This window comes from Hirundo rustica, chromosome 8 (assembly GCF_015227805.2).
Source record: "Hirundo rustica isolate bHirRus1 chromosome 8, bHirRus1.pri.v3, whole genome shotgun sequence".
Taxonomy (NCBI): Eukaryota; Metazoa; Chordata; class Aves; order Passeriformes; family Hirundinidae; genus Hirundo; species Hirundo rustica.
The window spans coordinates 23491114-23511760 of record NC_053457.1 but is presented as its reverse complement, the minus strand read 5'-3'; the positions used below and the strand labels follow the sequence as shown (position 1 = coordinate 23511760).

The following is a 20647-nucleotide window of genomic DNA, read 5'->3' as shown; positions in this document are numbered from 1 at the left end:
TTAATAAAAGGTGAGCTCAAATAATCCCCACTAGATTCTCTCTCTCAAGCAAATCACCCTCCAGGGACCAAGCTGCTCTGCGGTACTTTCATCAGATCTCCCTGGGTACAAACAGTCTGGTGGCACTCCAAATAGCCTTTCTTTATCCAACACAGGAGTCCACACATCCAAACTGTCTGAAATTTCACTTAACAACTACTTTGAAAACTCCCTCTTGCACAGGCCACAGAGCATTTATTATTTGGCTTGCAGAGAGGAACAGACTTTAAAAGGAAAACAAAAAGATGATTTTCCTTTCTCATAAGGAAAAGCTTTGAACAAAAATTAAGATGCATTTGTCAAGTCAGCACCACCTGCAATCAAGAGAAAGGTGGAAAGCCTCAGTCCCGTTCTGATGCAACTAATACACAATCTACAGCAAAGAGGTAAAGGGTCACACCTCTGCTGAGCCTGTGGTCCTGAAGCACAGGGTAGCCTGGGGAAAAAGATCTGTAACTCTGAAGTGCAGCACCAACAGGTGCTTTGGAACATATTTTAAAAGATTGAAATGATTTATGAGTTACAAGATCAAAGTGTCAACCAAAGTAACTGGAACACGAGCAGAGAGCTGAGGTCAGCTGGCTGAGCCTATGAATGGAGCTAAAATGCCTTGTTTATCTCAGCACGTGTGTGCACCGAGCATGAAAGGCACCCGAGCAGCCCACCCACTCCTCCCCGTCAGGCCAGCTGAAAAAGCACAGAGAAGACACAGCCAAGGAATGAGCGCGGATTCCCGTCAGTGGCTCTCACTACAACGGACGGATGAGTGGAAAAAGCAATAAGGAAAACAACCTTGCTTGGCACCATGCCCACACACACATCCCAGTGCACTGGGGGAAGAAAAGGCTGGGGGCACATCCCGGCCGTGGATCAGCTTTCTGGCCCAGGGCATGAGCAGATCTGGCAGATGCCTAAATAGCGGTCACTCACAGAACGCACCTTCCCACAGCCCTCTGTGCGCAGGAACCCGAGGCCCCCCTGCAGAGCTCTCTTGCTGCAAGCAGGTGAATGCTGACCGCCACCGAGCAGCACCTCCCCACCGCGCCCCCGCCACAGGCACGAGCCCACCTTTCTTGAACTCCTCCAGCATGGCATCGAGCTTGGTGTCATTGAAGACAAAATGCAGCGGGTGGTTGTAAAAGCGGGTGATGGTCTTGAGCGGCGTGCAGTCATCGGGGTCCACAAAAGCCAGGTCCTTAACGAAGAGCAAGTCCACGATGTTGGAGCGGTCACCCTCGAAAACAGGGATGCGGGTGTAACCGCTCTCCATGATCTCGGACATGGTGTTGAAGTCGAGCACAGCCTCAGCAGCGATCATAAAGCAGTCTCGGAGGGGAGTCATCACATCCTCCACGGTCTTGGTGCGCAGTTCCAGGGCTCCTTGGATAATGTTGAGCTCCTCCTTGACTAGATCGTTATAAGGGTCGGTGACCCGCAGCATCTCCAGCAACTTCTCACGGTTATAGACCGTGCCGATCTCCTGGCCCAGAACACAGTCCAGCAACTTGCTGACGGGGTAGGAGGCCGGGAAGGTCATCATCATGAAAAACTTGGTGAGGAAGATGGTGTTGGCGCCCACGGCCAGGCCGTGCCGAGAGCAAATAGCCTGCGGCACGATCTCGCCGAAGATGACGATACCGATGGTGGAGACCACCACGGCCACCAGCCCAGAGCCGGCAATGTCGTCTAGCAGAATGGTAAGCGTGGTGTTGACCAGGACATTGCCCAGCAGGAGGGAGCACAGCAGGTAGTTGCCCTGACGTCGCACAGGCTCGATGCGCTTGGCATAGTTCTTCTCTTTGTCCGTGCCACAGTTCTGCACGATGCGCAGTTCCATGGGGTCCAGGGCCATCAGGCCCAGGTTGAGGCCACTGAACATGCCCGAGAGGCACAGGAGGAGCGAGATGAAGATGACCTGCAGCCAGAAGGGCAGCAGGAACTTCTTCTCCTCGCCCACGATCATCTTGGTGTCCTCGCCGTCATGGTAGATCCAAGTGGTCTCGCCCCAGGGCGGAGGTCCCGCCGGCCCCTCGGCGCCCGCCAGCCCTCCGGGAGCCCCGGGGCCCAGGGCGGCGGCGGCGGGGGCCGAGACGGAGGTGCACAGGTAGTAGGACTTGCTCTTCTCCGTTTTGCGCAGGGGCTTGATCTCGATCTCGATGATGCCCGAGGTGCGGCGGTTGAGCACGATGTGCGGCAGGATGATGATGTCCGAGGTGCGGATGCCGCAGCGCTGCGGGGCCCCGCCGCTGCCCGCCGACCCGCCGCCGCCCCCGCCACCGCCGCGCCCCGCCGGCCCCCGCCGCCGCCCGCCCGCCCCGCCGCCGCTCGTGCTCCGTGAAGGCGATGCGCGACCACGTCTCGTTGTTGATGTTCTGCCCGTAGACCCGCAGCTTCACCCGCGTCCGTTCGCTCACCCGCAGCGCGCCCCCCTCCATGAAGGAGACGTCGTCCGTGTCCTCCAGCCGCAGACCGATGATCACCGTCTCCTCCGCCGCCGGCGGGGGCGCGACGGCGGCGGGCGGCGAGCGAGCGGCACGGCGGCGGCCGGGGGCCGCCGGCACATGGCAGCCGCCGAGCAAGCAGCAAGAGCCCAAGCCCGCGCCCCCCCCGGCCGCCCCCCGCCATGTGTCCCAACCGGGCCAGCGCGGGCCAGCTTTAGTCAGGGCTCGGCCGCCCGCCGCGGGCCCCGACATCGCCGCGCTGGCGGTCGCCTGCGGCGTGCCACACGGCTCCCCCGGCGGCGGCGGTGGCGGCGGGCGCGGCGGCTGGCCGGGCGGGCGAGGGCGCGGGCTCGGCTGCCCGCGGGACCCGACGGGCGGCGGACTGCGGGTGCCGGCGGGCCGACCAGGCAGCCGCCCTCTACCCGCGCCCGCCCCGCCCCGCCCCGCCCCGCCCGCCGCCGCGGGGGAGGATGCCTCCTCCCGGCGCCGCCATCAGCGCCAGCCTGCCCGCCATCAGCGCTGGGCCGCGGCCCCCGCCGCGCCCCGCCCGCTCCCCAGCCCCGGGGGCGCGTGACTCCGGTGTGTACCCCGGGCGCGGGGGCGGGGCCGACCGCGCGGCTGCGGCCAATGGCGGCGGCGCTCGGGGCCTAGGGGGGCGGAGCCTCAGGAGGGGCGCGACCAATGGGGGTGCGGTGCGGCCGGCGCGCGCGGCGCCCGGCAGGAGCGGCCCCGGGAGCGCCGGCGCCGGGGCGAGAGGCGGCCGAACGGGCCGGGCGGTCCCGCTCCACCCGCCGCTCCCGCCCGGCCCACGGCGACCGCCGCTCCCCTCGGACCCGCCGCGCCGCTCGCCCCCTTCAGCGACCCGGGAGCGCCGCCCCGCGTCCGCGCTCCGCATCGGTCGGCGGTCACGCAGCGCCCCCTGGCGGCCCCGCCGCGCCTCGTGGGCTCTGCCCGACGGGGCGAGTCCCGGTGCCGCCCGCCGGGATCCTCCGCGACGGGGGCGGCTCCCTCAGCCGTGACCGTGCCCCGGTAGGCCCCCGAGCCGCCACCGGTGCGGTACCGTGCGACGTTCAGAAATCGAGCTGTCGCGCTGCGGCCCCCGGGCACCATCCGCCCCGACATCTCCGTTGTTGAGGGGAATTAACCATTAAATACCGAATAGGGACGGGCCGCGCTCCTCCCTCACCTCTCCTCTGCTCCGCCGCCCCGTGCGGGGTGTGGGGTGAGCGGGCCCGGGGTTTGGAGCTCCCCTTGAGGACGTCCGAAGCCGCCCCAGTTGTCCCGCTCCGCTCATCCTCAGTTCATGAATGCACGGAGAGCCGAGACCGCCCGGAGAGCCCGGCTGTTTCCAAAGCTTCGTCTGCTGTGCCGCAATCCCAGCTGGGGAACACGCCCCACACCCGGCCATCATCGCCCCATGTCCGTCAGTTACGAAGGAGTTCAACATCCTGGACAGCCAGAGACGAACAGCTGTGGGAGCAACCAGTGTGGCTTGTGGACACCCTTTAGAGGCAGTGAAACAGCCTCCCTGCTGTTTAGGTGCTTGGAAAACGGAAAAATAGATAGTGCAGGGCAACCCAATACTGTGGAGCAGAGCACAGTGCTCTGTAGTCACAAATCTCATTCAGCTTATCCTAAGGGAGTTCCACAGGCCTGGTTCCCTAAGGAGGTGACAGGTGTCCCTGAACCACTGTGACACCCTGCTAACCACAGAGTTAGCAGGGACTCAGGAATCCCTTTCCCCCAGGAATGAATCAGACCCATCACAAACTCTGGCTGCTGCCATCACAACACCCTCTCTGCTTGCTAAGGTAGGACACCGATGCTGCAGAACTTCACACTAGGAGAACAGGATCTGAGACATCTCTACAACCAAAATACACAAACTGGGTTGTTGGGCACATTGTGTTGGAGTTCCTCACATGGGATGGGGCTCCAGGACCTCTTCATACACTGGGGGCTGAAAACCCCAAGGCTGTGTATGCACAGGTAAAGCCAAGGCAGAGAAGACACCACTGCATCCACAGCCTGGTGAGGACCTCTACTTTAATGCTCCACATCAAAGTCAAGTTCTCTTAGCTGCTTCCTCCCTGGCATGCTGAGAATTTGGGAAACACATAGTGCTATGCAAATGCAGTGGCATTTAAGCTGTGGCCTTTTTCTGTATGCACAGAGCGGGGATCTCACTGTGGGTGCAGCTCTTCCCGGGCAAGTTGAAAGGCCACGCCAGGGACTTGTGTCTTTTTAATGAAGGGATTTACAGGTAGGACCCCTCCGCCCCACCTGCTCTTCCATTCCTGCTGCGAAGGCTGTCTTTGATAGCAGGAGTTAACTGCTGCAAACCTCCCAGGATGAGCTGTTTGAGGACTTGGATTAAGTCTTTGTAAGTAATCTAGAAAGAGGACTGGGGGTGGGGTGTGTGTATTAAATAGCTTCTTCCTCCCAAGGTCCCATCAGTGAGGTCATTCCACACAATTTCAGAACAATTTCAGGTGTCCTGAACACCTAGACCCTTCTCAGCCACTGCTACTGCTACGGCAGAGCATCCTGGGCACTGGCCTCTGTTTCTTTTTGAACCTAAATTTTATTGGGTTTTGCTTCTTAACTTCCCCCATGCTACAGCATGATGCTTAAAAGGCAGAGATGGGAAATTTGGTCCCTTCTGGAAAATCACTGTGTGAGGAGAGGTGGAAACAGTCCCTTATTTCTAAGCTTAGCTATTCAGCAGCCTCCAGCCTTTCCTAAACACATTATGTGGGCCAGGTCCTGTGGGATTCATGCTGGGCAGTAGGAATGCAGCCCATCACCTCCCACCACAGCCTAAAAGCCCTCGCACCTTGCTCTTTGTCTGCTGTGGGATGCAGCCAGATGCGTTTCTGCTCTTCCAGAATTGCTGTATTTCCCTGCAAAACTCTGCAGGTGCGATGCCCGCAAGGGACTCAGGGCTTCCAACTAAATGGAGTCTGGGGGGAAACAGAAACCTCAGTGGCACTGCACAGGGAAAGATAGAGCAATCCCAACTCCTGGAACAGGCTGCAGGGCTGCAAGTGAGACAGTGTCCCTGTGTCCCTGCCTGAGTGCCCAAGCTGTGCAGGCACTGTCAGCCCCACAGTGAGGGGACCCACAGGACGGGCCCTCACTGCAGCCAGGCCCAGCCTGCCCCACCAGCCCTGCCAGGGAAGCACAGCACCCACGGCCCCGTGACAGCTACAAGCACACAGCCTTTGAGCTCAGACATGTATTTGCTCTCTGGTGGAAGACATCACTGGGGCCAGGTCCTCTTGCCCCGCTGACTTCCAGCGGTGGTGTGGGGACACCACTTGCTACTCAGCAGCACCCTGGGGGACCACAGGTGCCATTAGGACAGCAAGCAGGACCTGGGGCTGTCAGCCGCTCCAGCAGCTGGAAAGGATCACGGATCTTCTCCTGAAAGACAGAGAAAAACCCAGGGCAGGATCAGGCCAGTGGGAAGCAAGAAGCACCTGAGAAAGTGGCATGTGCCCCTCGCTCAGTCCCTGCCAGAAGAGCAACCCAAGCAGACCTTCCTTTTAGCTATCATGGGGGGCACCTCCTGGGTCACTCCAGCTGCTTTTCCCTGTGTTAAGGAAGAAGCCAAAAGTTTGTCTGGGACTTTGGCTCTGCTTTTATCTGAGAAATGCCTCCTGCTTGGACAGAAACCTGAGAAAATCTCCCCTTCCTAAGTACAAGGCTGTATTTCAGGGATACACAGCTGCAGGGTGTTATCTCCCTTTTCTCTCCTGGCCCATCTACAGGCTGGAGGAACCACCAAGGAGAAGAGAGAGGCTTCCAGCAGATAGAATGCTTTGTGCTGCAGGGTCAGGGTTGGCAGCCAGGGCCAACCTGCTCTTCCATCAGCAGGCAGGAGAGAAATGAGCAGGAAGAAACTGTGAGGATGGGCCATCACCTCCCTGGCGCAGGCTGTGCACAGCCATCCCCTCAGGGGAAGGATGACTCCCCTTGGGAGACCTCAGGGAAGTCCAGCTGTAGCCTCACCAGTCCCCATAGACATGCTGGGGTGGTTAGAGCAGACTCCCCCTTAGGAGGGGGGTACTTGGATAGGGGCACAGTTTGTCCCAACTCAGGCACCACCACTCTTGGTCTCCCATGATCTCCTGTCTGGCCCAGAAGAACTCAGATGTCTTGGTATCATGCCACACACCCCATAGCCCCTGTGATGGCATGGGACACCCATGTCCCAATTCCTTAACCCAGCCATAGAGCTGCCCTCTACTGACCTTCACTCCCTTGCAACAGCAGCCCTGCAGTGGTGCAGCATTGGCCCCGCCAGCTCGGATCAGGAACTCATCCGCAAACCTGGAGCTCCGCAAGATCGCAGCCATCTCAGCATCCACGTCCACCACCTCTCCTTCCTGGGGGCAGAGGAATGGTCACAAGCCTGGGGTCCTGGATATGTGTCCCAAGGGACTCCAGCCACCCAGCCAGGTGACAGGGAGAGTGAAAGCAGGAGCACGTCTTGGCCCAAAACCTGAAGAAACACCCAAAAAACCCAAGCATCAGGCTTCAAACCGTTCTGGGAAGTCACCATGGATGTTCTGCCTTTACCACAAAGCAGGGCATGCATCTGTCTCCCTTTCCTGTACATTTTCACTCCCCTGGGTTTACACAGCCCCTTGGCTCCCACCCACCATCCCCTCCACCAAAGCTTGCCCCCAGATCACAGAGGATGCTGCTGAATAGCAGCTTCATCAGCTTTAACTCTTCCCTACAGAACCCCAGCATGCCTCCCCAAACCTTGAAGGTGAAGTTGGCGTCAAACACCAGCTCTCGCTCGTGCCCCACGATCCCGCCGTTGTAGATGACCTGTCCTGGCCCGGCCCAGCTGCCACCCAGCACCTTGAATAGGCGGAAAGTTGCAGAAACGAAGCGGCAGTCACCTACAAGGGAGAGGTTGGTGGTCTGGACACTGAACACCTGGGCTGGGATCCCAGCAGAGCTTCCCACAGCTTCCCAGAGCTGACACTCCCTGGCTGGATCCTCACCGACGATGCCCTCCAGCTCCTTGTTGCCAATGGTGATGGGGCTGGCGGTGACCAGGCATGGGGGGCTGAACCCCACCTCCTCAGCAATGCTGTACAGGTCTCTCCAGTACAGGGCTCCTGCCAGGCATTCTCCTGGCGTGAGACCACAGACATGGGGGATGGAGGCCAAGGTCTGGTCCCCTCAGGCCATGTCACCCCATCCCACAGCCCTACGCACCCCACAGCACCCGGTGTTTCCGGATGGTCTCGCTCAGGCGCTGGCTGCTGTAGATGTCACTGAAGTACATCTCTCCCCCAGGCTGGAGGGCAGCAATGAGTGAAGGGAGACCTCAAGAAGCAAAGGGACAAAAGGGGCAGGGAGAATTGGGAACCCCCTAATCCTACCCTGCATGGGACCCTCTGCAGTGATGCCCTCCTCTGACCCCATCCTGCCACCCCGCCTTGCTGGATCCCATTTGCTGCTTCTCGGTAGCACCCCAAGCAACAGGGCCACCCCAAGCCTGCTTTGCTGCCACGGGCACCAGCCCACCATCACCTTCAACACACGGAAGGCCTCCTGCAGCACAGCCCTCTTGTCAGGGGCAAGGTTGATCACACAGTTGGAGCTGTGGAGGAGGAGACCAAGGCTTATTTGCACCCTCTTTCACACTTAGCACCACCAGCTGCTGTGTGTCCCATCACTTCACACAGGACTTGGAAACACCAATTTGACCATGAAAAGGGCAGCTTATATTCTCAGTCTCTAGCCCAGACTCCAGCTTGGGATTTCCCTTTTCCTAACAGGTGCTTCTGAAGCAGGTGACCCATTGGGATGAAGACCCAGCCCACAGCCCCGGGAAGCAGCAGGACTGGGGGCGACTGTGGCCTGCACAGCACCTACATGACAATATCGTAGCTCTCGTCAGCCAGTCCAGCATCACCCAGCTTCTCCATGTAACCGTGGATGAACTCCACGTTCGGCTTTCGGTAGCCAAACTTATCCATGTGGTAGGCAATGTGCTTCTTTGCCACCTCCACCTGGCAGGAGGGAGGGAACGATGTGAGAGGGCTGCCAGGAGGATGAGGGGGAGTCCCAGATCTGTGCCATACTTGGCCCTCGGTCATATCTATCCCGGTGATGTGGCCCTGCTCCCCGACCAGCTGGCTCAGTAGGTAGCAGTCCCGGCCGCTGCCGCAGCCCAGGTCCAGAATCCGGCACGATGACAGGCACTCGGGGATCACCAGACCGCAGCCGTAGTACCTGGATGGATGCTGAGCTGAGCTGGGTGGAGGTGCCCCAGGGCATGGCCAAGAAGGGGCTGCAGCCCATGGGGATGCACCAGTGGAGGAGAGACCCTGGGGTTTACCTGGCCAGCACCTCCTCATGGATGTGCTCCAGAGCATCTCGCACCATCTTGGAAAGGGGCCTGGCTGAGGTGATGCACGCGTTGGTTTTGAGGTCCTCTGTCTTCTGCAGTTCTTTGCCATAGTAATCCTGAGATGGGAAGGACAGAGGCCACTAAACTGTGCCAAGCTGAGCGCTGGGAGCTCCCCATGCTCTAAAACACGGGGGTCATGCCTGCACTCGGCCTGTACATGCCCTCATTCCTCTGGCACTGGCACTCTCCAGCCAGAAACTACGCTAAGATCAGGCATCCATTTGCCCCCATCCTCCCCAGCTCCCTTTGCTCACATGCACTGATGTGTTTGTGCAGGAGGGAATTTAATTCCAATTTTCAGTAACTTTGTAGGCTGCAGCCTTTTCCTGTCTGAGAAGGGTGCAGGGAACAAGGGCAGGGAAATGCCAGGCTGCTCAGTTCCCCCATCCCCGAGCACAACAGGAGCAAAGCTGCCAGCCCCACCTGGCACTTTCATCTGGGCCCCGAACCAAGCTTTATCCTCCATTGGCAGCAGGAACTCTGGCACATCCCAGGCACGCACCCCCTGCCCAACTGCCCCAACCCTCCACCAGTTCCCATCCACGCTCCTCACCTGCACCTCCTGGTGGATCAGCTCTCTGCAGGGAGTTGCCACTGCAACGGGAATGTGGGGCTGGTGGCTGACACCACAGAGATGGGCACCACCACAGGTCCTCCCAAGGGCTCTGACTCCCCTCTACCCCAGATACCAGGGAGCTTTTTGCTCTCACCCAGCAGAACCCAGTCTAATAGGATGCTCCAGGGGGAACCTGACAACATCCCCCAATCCCAAAAAACCCAGTCTAATAGGATGCTCCAGGGGGCACCTGACAACATCCCCCAATCCCAAAAAACCCACTCCCAGCTGCCCCGGAGAGATGAGTCCCCCGATCATCCCTGTAGGGTAACCCCCCCTCCCCTGCTTTGCAGAGAGCCCCCGGCCCCAAGGGCAGCCCGAGCAGAGGCCCTGGCCCCTTACTGCCTCCAGCCGCAGCGCCTCAGCCGGACTCTGCCCAGCCCGGCCACGCTCCTCCCCGACACCCTGCGCCGTCCCGGCATCCCGCGCTGCCCGCGCCCGCCTTCCGCCCTGGCAGCGGCTCCCGCCTGCCCGGCCCCTGGCACTCGGCCCCGCAGGACACAGGCACAGCCGGCCCCACTCCCGTGGTGAGCACGCTGCCATCGTTCATGGTTCTTGCTGCACCCACACCCCCAAAACCCCACCCTGCTGCCTGTTCCCCAACAGCTCTGCAACCTCCACGGTGCAGCCCTGTCCCTGCTTGCCTCAAAGGCAGGGAGACTCAAATTTAATGTCACAGGACTGCTGTGGCCTCTGCAGAGGACAGGACCTTGGAAAGGACAAACCACCTGCAGCAAGGTCACGCTGCCTCTGCAGAGCCCTCTGAGCTAAAGCAGAATGGGGGATCTTTGGGGGCAGAGACCCACCATCCCATGGCATCTCCCTGATCCACAAGGACTGCCAGCAACAGAACCCACAACAGACTGCTGCAGTTTGGTGGTGTTCAGGACAGCTTTTATTCCCAGCAAGAAATCGCAGGGAAAACTCTCATTCCCAAAGTGCACCTACAAAGCTGGGGTCAAAATGTCACCAAAGGCAAAAATACTGGCAGGGATGGCGAAATCTAGCCCGAGAAGGCTCTGCAGCACAGGAGCAGGCTCAGCAGCAGCATTCCAACAGGAATGTGCCAGGCCAGTGTCAGCTCTCAGCCTGCCTGCTCCTATCAGCTGGTGAAAAGGACACTCAGGGAAACAAGTGCTTCCCGTGCACTCCAAGTGCTCCAGATAAGTGACTTACCAAAAACAAGACACAGTATTTATAGTTAGTCCTGGATGTGAACAGGTCACTAGTCTTCAACAGAGCAGTGTACAACTGAGCACACCAGCTTGTGATGCGCTCCTGCCTGCTTCCCAGACGGGCCTTTGGATACCTTCCCAACCAGATACAAACACACACCACAGCCAAGGCTGCCTCATCAAAAGATGGAGCAGCAGCCCAGGAAAAGGAATGCAGCTGAAGGCCAAATGCAGCACATATGGGCTGGCAAAGGGATGATGTTCCAAAGTCTGGCAGAGAGGAAAAGAAGATAACCTCTGAGGAGGAGGATGGCCAAACCACGTCCAGCTAGGCCACTGGCAGATGTGTGTGCTTAGATTCCTGGTTTCAGAAATTATGTGCTGGGACTGGCACCTCAGCCTACACTGAAGCACCTCTCACCCACCCAGGCACTTGCAGGTCACACTGATTAAAATGCCCTAAATAAACTGCACTCTGTGCCACCTCTGTGGCTAAATACAGACCAGTGGCAAACTGCAGGCACCTGCATTTAAACACCACGCCTCAACTCTGCATTTCTTGCCAAGGGTGCTGGAGTGGGCCGAGTACCTCACACTACATGGGAATTAAGCAGACACAGGAATTATTGGGAGGAGCAAAGTTCGAGGGAGTTTGTTTCAGCAAGGTGCAGGTGTGTGGTTGAACATTCTGGAGCAGAGGTGTGGATGCAGGCACACGAGAGAGGGCCACGTGCCCAGAAACACAGACTCTGCACATATCCCAGCTGACATCCAGCATCATCCATAGTTCTGAGGCCCGGGGGCTGGAAGGGAGAGGACGCTTCACTCCCTCAGTGCCAGTCGAGATTTCCTCATGCCTTCGGCTCCCCTTCATTTCAGCAAGTGACTCAGCTGGTCCTGAAGGTTTGACGAGCGCTCCACACTGGGCACCAAGCAAGAGGAGGTTCATGGTGAGATCTGCTCCCAGACTGTGCTGTGCTGCCTGAGCCCAAGGGACCAGAGCAGCTCTAGAGCTCTACAGCAAAGAGAAACCCTGGGGTGCCTCGACCCCCTCTGTGTCCCCACAAAGCAAACCTCACTTCCTGCACCCTGCTGTACACAGTTCTGTTCCCACCACCCTCATCTCCTCTCACAAGCAGCCTCACACGCTCTATCACATCAGTGAAACAAAAGGAAGTTTTGGTATGAATCCCATCTCTTCACTCAAGTTCCCTGCTCTTCACAATACTGAAGCGTTACCCTGCTGGGCCAGCATCTGCCTCAAAGGCAGTTGCAAAAACCTTTCCATTCTGTTTTCCCCCATCCAACTCCCATCACCTCCCCCTTTCTACCCCACACACAAGTCCCCCAGGTCCTCCCAGAACTCACTTCTTTTGAATTGCTTCCTGCCTAGATGAGAAAAAGAAAGACAAAAAGAACATTAAAAAACCACAAAATTTCAGTCACCGTTTATGTTACGTCAAACAAAGGCTCAAGAGGCCAAAACTCCAGGGTGTTATTGGATTACGTCCTAGGGGACAGAAGCAGCACTGGCTTCTTCTTAGTCCCTGGGATATCACACACACTCACTAGAGACACAATGCATGGCAAACAGGAGGAAAAAATTTCATCTCCCACCCCAAAACAGCCCGAAGAAGGCTGGAAAAGTCCAGCTCCAGGGCCTGCTCAGCTTTGAAGAACTGAAAAAGAGGGATCAGTCTGAGCTAGTGGCTTCATGCAAAGTCTTTAAGGAAAACTGAGAAGGACTGAGGGATCCACTCAGCCCCCAAGAGAGAATGCCTACTTACTGGCGTCCCCTACTTACTGGTACTGTAGATGAGTAGTTATTATGGCCATTTTTCTTAAACTCTGTGGAGAACAAACCAAAGAATGAATACCTAGAGAAATCACAGTGCAAGCCATCCTAATGCCCTGGGGAGTTCCTCCAGCACAGCCACCACTGTATTGCTGCACTGCCTCCAAAACACCCCTGCTGCTATCTGTCAGCAGTGGCATACTTCCCTCTCCTTCCCCAGCAACAGGCAAAGACACAAGTGTTTTGTTTCAGCCCACAGTCCCTCAAGCTTTCTGTAAGAGAGGGCACAGCTTGAGGGCTGGCCAGCCTGCAGGACACCAGGAGTCCAGAGGCCCTGGGTTTGAGGAAGCACTAAATTATTCTGACCACCAGCCCTGCTGCCGGCTGGCTGAAGTCATGTATTTCACTCCAGGGCTCCAGCAGCACGGCTGCAAACTGTTCTTACCACCCTCCTCTCCTCCTGTCCCTAGAAACACTGCTGCTGGAGCACAAGAACACAGCTTACATCTTCTGAGTGCAAGATGGCATCTTCTTGCATCACCATGTTTCTCGCAGCTTGGCCCAGGAGCTAAAAGACAAACGTACAGACCAGGCTGAGACCCTCTATCTTTGCGTTTCTCGAGTCCCCGCGACGGCTGTCCCGAGACCCCGGTGACACTTGGGGTGACACCGTGCGGGGATCACCGCGGTGCCGTGAGAGCACATCCATCGGGAACACCTGAGGCACCGCTCCCACCTACCACCCTGGCAGTCACCCTACCTCCTGCCACCGCCGGAGTGCCGAGGCGCTGCCCAGCCGTGCCCGCATCCCGGTCCCGCTGTCCCCGTCCCTGCCCAGACTCGAGGATGCGCCCGCTTCTCCTGTGGGACTACAGCTCCCGGCATACATTGCGCCGCCCTCCCCGCTCCCAGCGCCTCCCGGCCCCGTAATCGGCCGCACGCCGGCACCCGCCGCTCACCTCGGCGCTGCGGGAGCCCTTCAGCACCTGCTTAGTGAGAGCGATCACGTCGGTGCCGCAGCTCGTCACCTTCTCGGTCAGGAGCCCCTTCACCGAGTGGCCAAAGCGAGCCTGGGCATCCGCCGCACCCCCCGCCGCCATCTTACCCCGCCGCGCCCCGCTCCGCCTACCCCCGGGAGCGGCTACGGCGAGCGCCGGGCGCCTGAAGGCTCGGGAAGGCGCAGAGCCCGCGGGGGTCGGGGACACTGCCGGGTGGGGCTTCTGTTCCCAAAGGACTCCCCCAGGACACCTCATCGCCTCGGGCACGGACATCCACAGGCTGCCCAGCACTGACAGGCACAGAGCACGGCTGACCAGCGCTGCCCAGGGTTTCTCAGCACTGACCAGCGCTGACCAGGGTTTCTCAGCCCTGGCCAGCACTTCCTCTGTAGTGACCAGGGCTGACCAATGGTACCAGGGACTGACCGGCGCTCACCAGCATTGCCGAGGGCTGCCCAGCAGCGTCAAGGGCTACCCGTGTCTCCCCAGCACTGACAGGAGCTCATGATCAGGGATGCTCCGGGCTTATCAGCATTTCTAGTGCTGCCCATTCCCTCCCGGATCCATCGAGGTGCTCCGAGGCTGGGGATGGATTCCAGTGCCCCGTCACAGCCCCCAGCTATGCTCACGGCACCCAGGACAGACCCGGAGGGCTCAGCTGTCCCCACACCCCTGGCCCACCACAGGGCCCTGGGGACGGAACCCCAAGGACGGATCCGACCCTGGGCATCCCCTGGCCCCCGGCGCGCTGGAAGCAGCTCCCCCATGGCCACCCAGGGTGGCCGTGGCCCCGCCGCCCTCGCCCCCCGCCATGTGCCCGCAGCTGCGGAGCTGGCCACGGGCCCGGCTCCCCCCTCCTTGTCCCCCCGATAAGGAGCCGAGCCCGCCTCAGAGTCAAGGAGACGACCCCGCAGCCGCTATAAGGGCCCCCCGCGCGCCGCAGCCCCTCAGCCGGCCCCGCCATGCCGCTGCTGGGTGCCCTGCTGCTGGCCCTGGCCCTGCTCTGCACCTGGGGGCTGGCGCGCCGGCGGGACACCCTGGCGATGGCCACCGGGCCGGCTTTGGGGCGCCCGCGGAGCCTGCCCGCCCTGCCGCTGGTGGGGAGCCTGCTGCAGCTGGCCGGGCACCCGCAGCTCCACCTGCGGCTGTGGCGCCTGCAGGGCCGCTACGGCAGCCTCTACGCCCTGTGGATGGGCTCCCACTACGTGGTGGTGGTGAACAGCTATCGGCACGCCAGGGAGGTGCTGCTGAAGAAGGGCAAAGACTTCGCCGGACGGCCCCGCACCGTGAGTCGGCAGCAGGTTTTGGGGACCCCTTCCCGCTGCGGCGTGGGGTGAGGCGGGGGACGCTCCCGAGGGAGACGCGGGCACGCAGCAGGGTCCGTGTCCGCTCCCCATCCTGCCTGCAGCAAGCCGGGGGCAGGGCGGCCCCTGCACACCCTGCTCCCCAGGGCGAGCCCCGTCATCCTCCATCCCGAGGGTGCCCGTTTCTCCTGCAGCTGACCGCATCCCTGGGCACGGGGATGTGGGTTCAGGAACTACCAGGATCCCTGCACCCTTTAAGTTCCCTGAGCATCCTAGAGCCCCTAACCTTCGCATCTGTCCCCAAACCTCTTTATCAGTCCTTGGCAGGGGGAAAGCAAAGCTCACGTCCCGTGCTTTGCCTGCCTGCATTAACCTCTAGCCCGCCATGAGATGATCATCCATCTCCAGCGGGGCTGCTCTCCAGTGACTCTGGGACTGTCTGTCCCTCAGGTGACCACGGACCTGCTGTCCCGGGGGGGCAAGGACATCGCCTTCGCCAGCTACGGGCCCCTCTGGAAGTTCCAGCGCAAGCTGGTGCACACCGCCCTCTCCATGTTCGGAGAAGGCTCGCTCGCCCTCGAGAGGATCAGTAAGTGCCTCCCTCCAGCCCCAGGCTCCCCCCGCCCAGCTCTGGTTCCCTCCCACGCTGTACTTTTTCTTTTTAAATGCCCTGATTTCCTGGATACCAAGGAAAGACATGGGCTCAGGCCATGCCCCCTGGTATCCCCGCTGCTTGCCAGGCAGGGGCTCTGTCCCTCTCCTTATATCCCCTGTACTTTACCAACACCTCTCCATGTGTTTTCTACCCTGAACTTCAGTTCCCCTCACTCACAGATGGAGTAACTGAGGCATAGAGCCAGCTCCCCACTCCACCCAGGAGGAAATCCTCGCACATCTCCAGTCTCTCTGCTCCTCCCCAGCACGCAGCATTGTCCTTTCTGCCCATCCAGCATTGTCCCTTCTGCCCATCCCAGCCCCTCAGGGCCCAGCCCTGGCCGGGGGGTGCCCTGTGCAGGCTGCGCACTCTGAATGAGCAGGGGACCCTTCCTTCCAGCCCCCAGCTGCCCCTTTCACCCCCTTGGCTTAATCATCACTCCCTGGGCTGCCTCTCCTCCACCCCAGTCTGCCGGGAGGCGGCATCCCTGTGCGAGACACTCAGCGCTGCGCAGGACATGGCCCTGGACATGGCCCCCGAGCTCACACGGGCCGTCACCAACGTGGTCTGCTCCCTCTGCTTCAACTCCTCATACCAGCGTGGGGACCCTGAGTTCGAGGCCATGCTGGAGTACAGCCAGGGTATCGTGGACACCGTGGCCAAGGAGAGCTTGGTGGACATCTTCCCCTGGCTCCAGGTGAGCAGGGACATGGGAACTGCCCGTTCCTCTCACCTCAGATAAGAGGAGGGAGCTGGGATGTGTCCTATAGGAGCCCCGCTGAGTTAGGAGGGTCCCTGTCCTGGTAACCCACAAGACCCAGTGCGCTGGTGGGCACTGACTGCCTGCCTGGGGGCCTGCAGGGGCTGTGCTGAGCTGTAGCCTGTTGTAATGTACTTTTCTCCCCCAGATATTTCCCAACAAGGACCTGGCCCTGCTGAAGAAATGTCTCCAGGTCCGGGACCAGTTGCTCCAGCAGAAATTCACTGAACACAAGGTGCCAGCAGGGCCAGGACAGGGCGATGCTGGAGCTGGGGGTGGCGGGCACTGTGCCCAGGACAGCCTGGCTCACACATGTCCCTCGGCAGGAAGCTTTCTGCGGAGACACCGTGAAAGACCTCATGGATGCCCTCCTGAAAGTGAGGCTCAGTGCTGAGAACAGCAGTCCTCCGGAGCCAGGGCTGAAGCTGACTGACGACCACCTCCTCATGACAGTGGGGGACATCTTTGGGGCTGGTGTGGAGACCACCACAACTGTGCTCAAATGGGCTGTGCTCTACCTGCTCCACTACCCTGAGGTAGGGTCTGCACCCCACAGCGGGGGCTTGGGTTCCCTCCAGCACCAGGGATGTCATGGGGAGTTTTGGGGAAGGCAGGTGCCTAAAGAGAAGTCAGGCTCTGCAGATAAGCAGGATCAGGCTGTGGGCACTTCTGCCCCACACAACCTGACGGGACATGCTGATGATGCTGGGTGTACTCCACTGTGCACAGGGCACCCTGCTCCCTGGGTCTTTGCTTTACTCCCAGATCCAGAGGAAGATCCAGGAGGAAATGGACCAGAAGATTGGCCTGGTACGTCACCCCCACCTCAGCGACCGCCCGCTGCTGCCCTACCTGGAGGCCACCATCAGTGAAGTGCTGCGCATCCGGCCCGTGTCCCCCCTGCTCATCCCACACGTGTCCCTTGCCGACACCAGGTGAGACCCCCACATCCAGGGCACATCCAGGTCACGGGCAGAGACTGGGGGGAGGGAGCCACTGCCTCACTCTGTGTCTGCTTTGCAGCATTGGGGAATACTCCATCCCCAAGGGTGCCAGGGTCATCATCAACCTCTGGTCTGTGCACCACGACGAGAAGGAGTGGGACAAGCCTGAGGAGTTCAATCCTGGTGGGTTGTGTGATCCCCATCCTCTCCTGGCCCAGGGGATGGCTGGGTGGGTGCAGCAGGAGAGGCAGAGCTCTGGAGGATGCTTGGTGCTGAGGCATTGGATCCTGCTCCTGCCCTTCTGGGGCATTCCCACCTCTCTGCTCCTGCAGCTCCTAGGGGGGGACACACGTGATGGACTCGGGCAGGTCTCAGGCAGAAGGGATCACCCTGCTGAGGCCAGTGGTGCCCCTTCCCCTCGCAGGCCGCTTCCTGGATGAGCGGGGCCAGCACATCCATTCACCCTCACCCAGCTACCTCCCATTTGGAGCTGGGATCCGTGTCTGCCTGGGAAAAGTCCTGGCCAAGATGGAGCTCTTCCTCTTCCTGGCCTGGGTGCTGCAGAGGTTCACACTCGAGTGCCCTGAGGACCAGCCCCTGCCCTCACTGGAGGGCAAGTTTGGTGTGGTGCTGCAGGTGCAGAAGTTTCAGGTGAAGGCCAGGCTGAGGGAGGCCTGGAGAGCAGCCTCATGATGGGAAGGAGCCCTGGATCCCAGGCAGGGGGAGTGGGGGGGTAAGACCACAGAGGCTGCCCCATGGATGGGCGGTTATCCAGATAAAGCTATTCCCAACACAGCATGGCTCTGGCTATTTTTTGGGAAGGAGATGGAGGACAGGGTTAAGTGTGAACTGTATGGTGGCCCCACAACTTGCTGGGAGCACTGGGCTCAGCTGGGAGGCTGTGGCCTCTCTGCAGCAGCACGGTAGCTCCTGCCTGCTCACTGTCCTGAGCACTCAGTGTCTGGCTGGATTTTGGCCATCGCTCCAGCAGCAGCAGCACAACCTTCCTGTAACGCAAGGGGCCGTGTTTGCTTTGCTTTTGCCAAGAACTACTGTGCCATGGAGGGCAGTGTGTAATTAAGTTTCTGGTTCTCTATTACTTGACCTCTTAATATTTAACTAAATAGCTGCACAGCTATGGCTCAGGGCCCCTGGAGGGAAAGTAGCCAAGGCAGAGGGGAAAGCCTCACAGAGCCCCAGCACAATGGGATACCCCAGCCCTACACACCCCCTCATTTCCCCCCTGCCCTCTCTCTTGCGAGCAGGCAGGAAAAGAGACATAAACTTCCCCACCAGTGAACCTCCTGCTCAGTGTGTATGAGTTCTTTCAAACCCCCAGCACTCGCCTTTTATGCAGCCCCTTCAACACTGGCATCTGATGCCAAATGGGTCCTGTCAGCCTGCGACACAAGGGTGATGATGAAGGCAATGTATTTGCAGCCTGGCACAGCACCAGGAGCATCCTCCCTCCTCTCAGTCCATTTTCCTGGGGGCTCAGGGGGGTAGGGACGAGCTGGAGGAAGAACTGCCATGCACATACCTGTCCCAAGGGCAATCCTCACGCTGATATGAGCAGCTGACCTGCCAGAAGCCACTGCTGCTGCACAGAGTCTCTGATAGCTTCTAGGGGCTGAGCCCCACATCCCTTTCTGCTTTCCTGCCTGTTTCCATCACACCAGGAGTGCCACTGGGTTTCCAATCCCTCCCTCTCTCCCTCTGCCATGACACACTGAAGCTGTATGGGTGAAGGGGGACAGGACTCAAAACAGGCTTTGGGAAAACTGGGCTAAACATGATGCTCTGGGCTTTCCTGGGGATTGGTACCTCCATGCCAGCCTTGTCCTTCCCCTACCCCAGATCCTGTCACTGGCAGCATATACTGGCAGGGAAGCTCCACTCCAGTCTCCTGTAGCATTGTGATGCCTCCAGGAGCATCAACAGGACCTCCAGAACATTTGTGCCCCTTTTGCCAAGGCATTTGAATTTGCTCTCGGTAAGGGAAAGGATTTTGTCCTTGCCAGAATCAACATGGGGCCGACACCTTGCTGTTTGCCAGTGCACCCAGGGAAGTGCTGAAAGCCAGCATGCACCTTGGGGCAGAAATGGGGACCTTTGACCCAGGGATGTTTCTTACCTGGAGAATGCCTCCAGCCACAGCCTCTGGCAATCTGCCTTCCCCATGTGCTGTCCTAGGCCAGGAGACCAGCACGTGCTGCAAATCCCAGCACCCCAAGCTGGGTGCTGCAGGGCGTCTTGCCCCCACACCCAGCCCACCTCCTTCCCCCAGGAGAAGATGCTGCTGGGGAAATTCAGTTCCCAGAACCAGCTGCCTGGCACTTTGTGAACGGTAAACAGCCTCCGGCACGGCTGCTCCCTGCTCTAGGAGTGGGCAGAGGCATTGCTGAATCACCCAGCTGGTATTTCTATCCTGACAGCTGCTCCGGGGCTGTGCTGCTGCACCCAAACCCGTGGCTGCACCAGAAAGCTTCACCTGGGCCACTGGCTCCAGCTCCCTGAGGCAAAGGGGGTCTGCAAGGGAGGAATTGGTGGTGGAAACACTGAAGGTTTTTCATTGATGGCTGTTCCCACACGGTTTCTTGGGTACACCACGAAGCAGATGTGCAGCTTGCTGAGGGCACTGGGCAGAGCAAGCCTGAGCCTTTCTACCACACAAACTCATTTTGGGGGTCACAGCCACTCCCACTGCACTTGACTGACCCAGCTGCGCCACAGGGCTCAGCTCAGAAGCCCTCCCAGTTTGAGAGGCTTCTCTTTGCACCAGGCACCAGCTGACCCTGGACTGTGCCGGAGAGTGACGGCCAGCCCAGGAGGAGCTTGGAATACCTGCGGGCTCTGCAGCAGGCATAGTGCCAGGAGAGCTGAGTAAGCACAGACCTCAGGACACAGCTGTTTGCCGGCCGAAAACAAACCGAGAAAGAAGCCGGCAGCCTGTGACCCCCCGGCACAGAGACTGCAGCGCTTGCACCACCGTCGCGACAGCCCCGCAGCGGGCACGCGTCCCATCTGATAAAAACAGATCTGCGCTGCAAGGATGGGGGGAACCAGCTCTGACCAAGAGGCAACTCATCCTGGCCTTCCCAGGCTGCCCACTGTGGGATGCCGTGGGGCTCGTCTGAGTCAGGGGCTGCCTGTCTGCTCCCCCTCCCGGCCTGGTCCAGGCTTTTCCTATATAACTAAAGGGAAAAACAAACAAATAAACAAACAAAAAAGTGGCAAAAGCCTCTCTGGGATGTGTGGCACAGGTGGCGGTGGGGAGCCCGGAAGTAGCGGCCTTTGGGGAGAACCACTCATTCAGGACAGCAAAGGAGTTTATTCATGGAGCTGGACTGTGCCCCAGCTCCCTGCCAAACTCTGCCATCAGGCTGGGATGAGCCCAGGCAGGGCATGCAGAGAACCAGGAGAGACACAGCTCTGGGAGCCCGGGCTGTGCAGAGCAGGAACTCAGAACCACTGACTCACA

General features: G+C 59.6%; 4 protein-coding genes across 4 annotated transcripts in view; 1 reads left to right on the top strand and 3 right to left on the bottom strand.

Moving 5' to 3' along the window:
* The window catches only part of CNNM2 (cyclin and CBS domain divalent metal cation transport mediator 2), a 117708-nt gene extending 115409 nt beyond the window's left edge, over positions 1 to 2299 (bottom strand). Inside the window, exon 1 of the mRNA XM_040070820.2 lies at positions 1108 to 2299. Coding sequence (XP_039926754.1) covers positions 1108 to 2002 — 895 coding nt within the window. The 5' untranslated portion in view covers positions 2003 to 2299. The remainder of the gene's footprint in view (positions 1 to 1107) is intronic.
* Positions 2300 to 5703: 3404 nt separating this feature from the next.
* AS3MT (arsenite methyltransferase) lies at positions 5704 to 9928 on the bottom strand. The gene is made up of 11 exons (XM_040071467.1): positions 9878 to 9928; positions 9473 to 9513; positions 8848 to 8975; positions 8591 to 8741; positions 8382 to 8518; positions 8037 to 8106; positions 7719 to 7800; positions 7502 to 7633; positions 7254 to 7396; positions 6737 to 6871; positions 5704 to 5906 (listed from the first exon to the last, which is right to left on the bottom strand). Coding segments are annotated over exons 1-11 (1119 nt in total). The 5' UTR covers positions 9879 to 9928; the 3' UTR covers positions 5704 to 5807.
* A 479-nt stretch (positions 9929 to 10407) lies between these two features.
* BORCS7 (BLOC-1 related complex subunit 7) lies at positions 10408 to 13632 on the bottom strand. The gene is made up of 5 exons (XM_040071141.1): positions 13465 to 13632; positions 13011 to 13073; positions 12515 to 12558; positions 12079 to 12099; positions 10408 to 11632 (listed from the first exon to the last, which is right to left on the bottom strand). The coding sequence occupies exons 1-5, from the start codon at positions 13603 to 13605 to the stop codon at positions 11581 to 11583; spliced, it is 321 nt and encodes a 106-aa protein (XP_039927075.1). The 5' UTR covers positions 13606 to 13632; the 3' UTR covers positions 10408 to 11580.
* Positions 13633 to 14463: 831 nt separating this feature from the next.
* On the top strand, positions 14464 to 17962 carry LOC120755804 (steroid 17-alpha-hydroxylase/17,20 lyase). Its single transcript, XM_040071274.1, has 8 exons — positions 14464 to 14789; positions 15258 to 15396; positions 15930 to 16159; positions 16371 to 16457; positions 16549 to 16758; positions 16988 to 17157; positions 17246 to 17349; positions 17591 to 17962. The coding sequence occupies exons 1-8, from the start codon at positions 14466 to 14468 to the stop codon at positions 17857 to 17859; spliced, it is 1533 nt and encodes a 510-aa protein (XP_039927208.1). The 5' UTR covers positions 14464 to 14465; the 3' UTR covers positions 17860 to 17962.
* The last annotated feature ends 2685 nt before the right edge of the window (positions 17963 to 20647 follow it).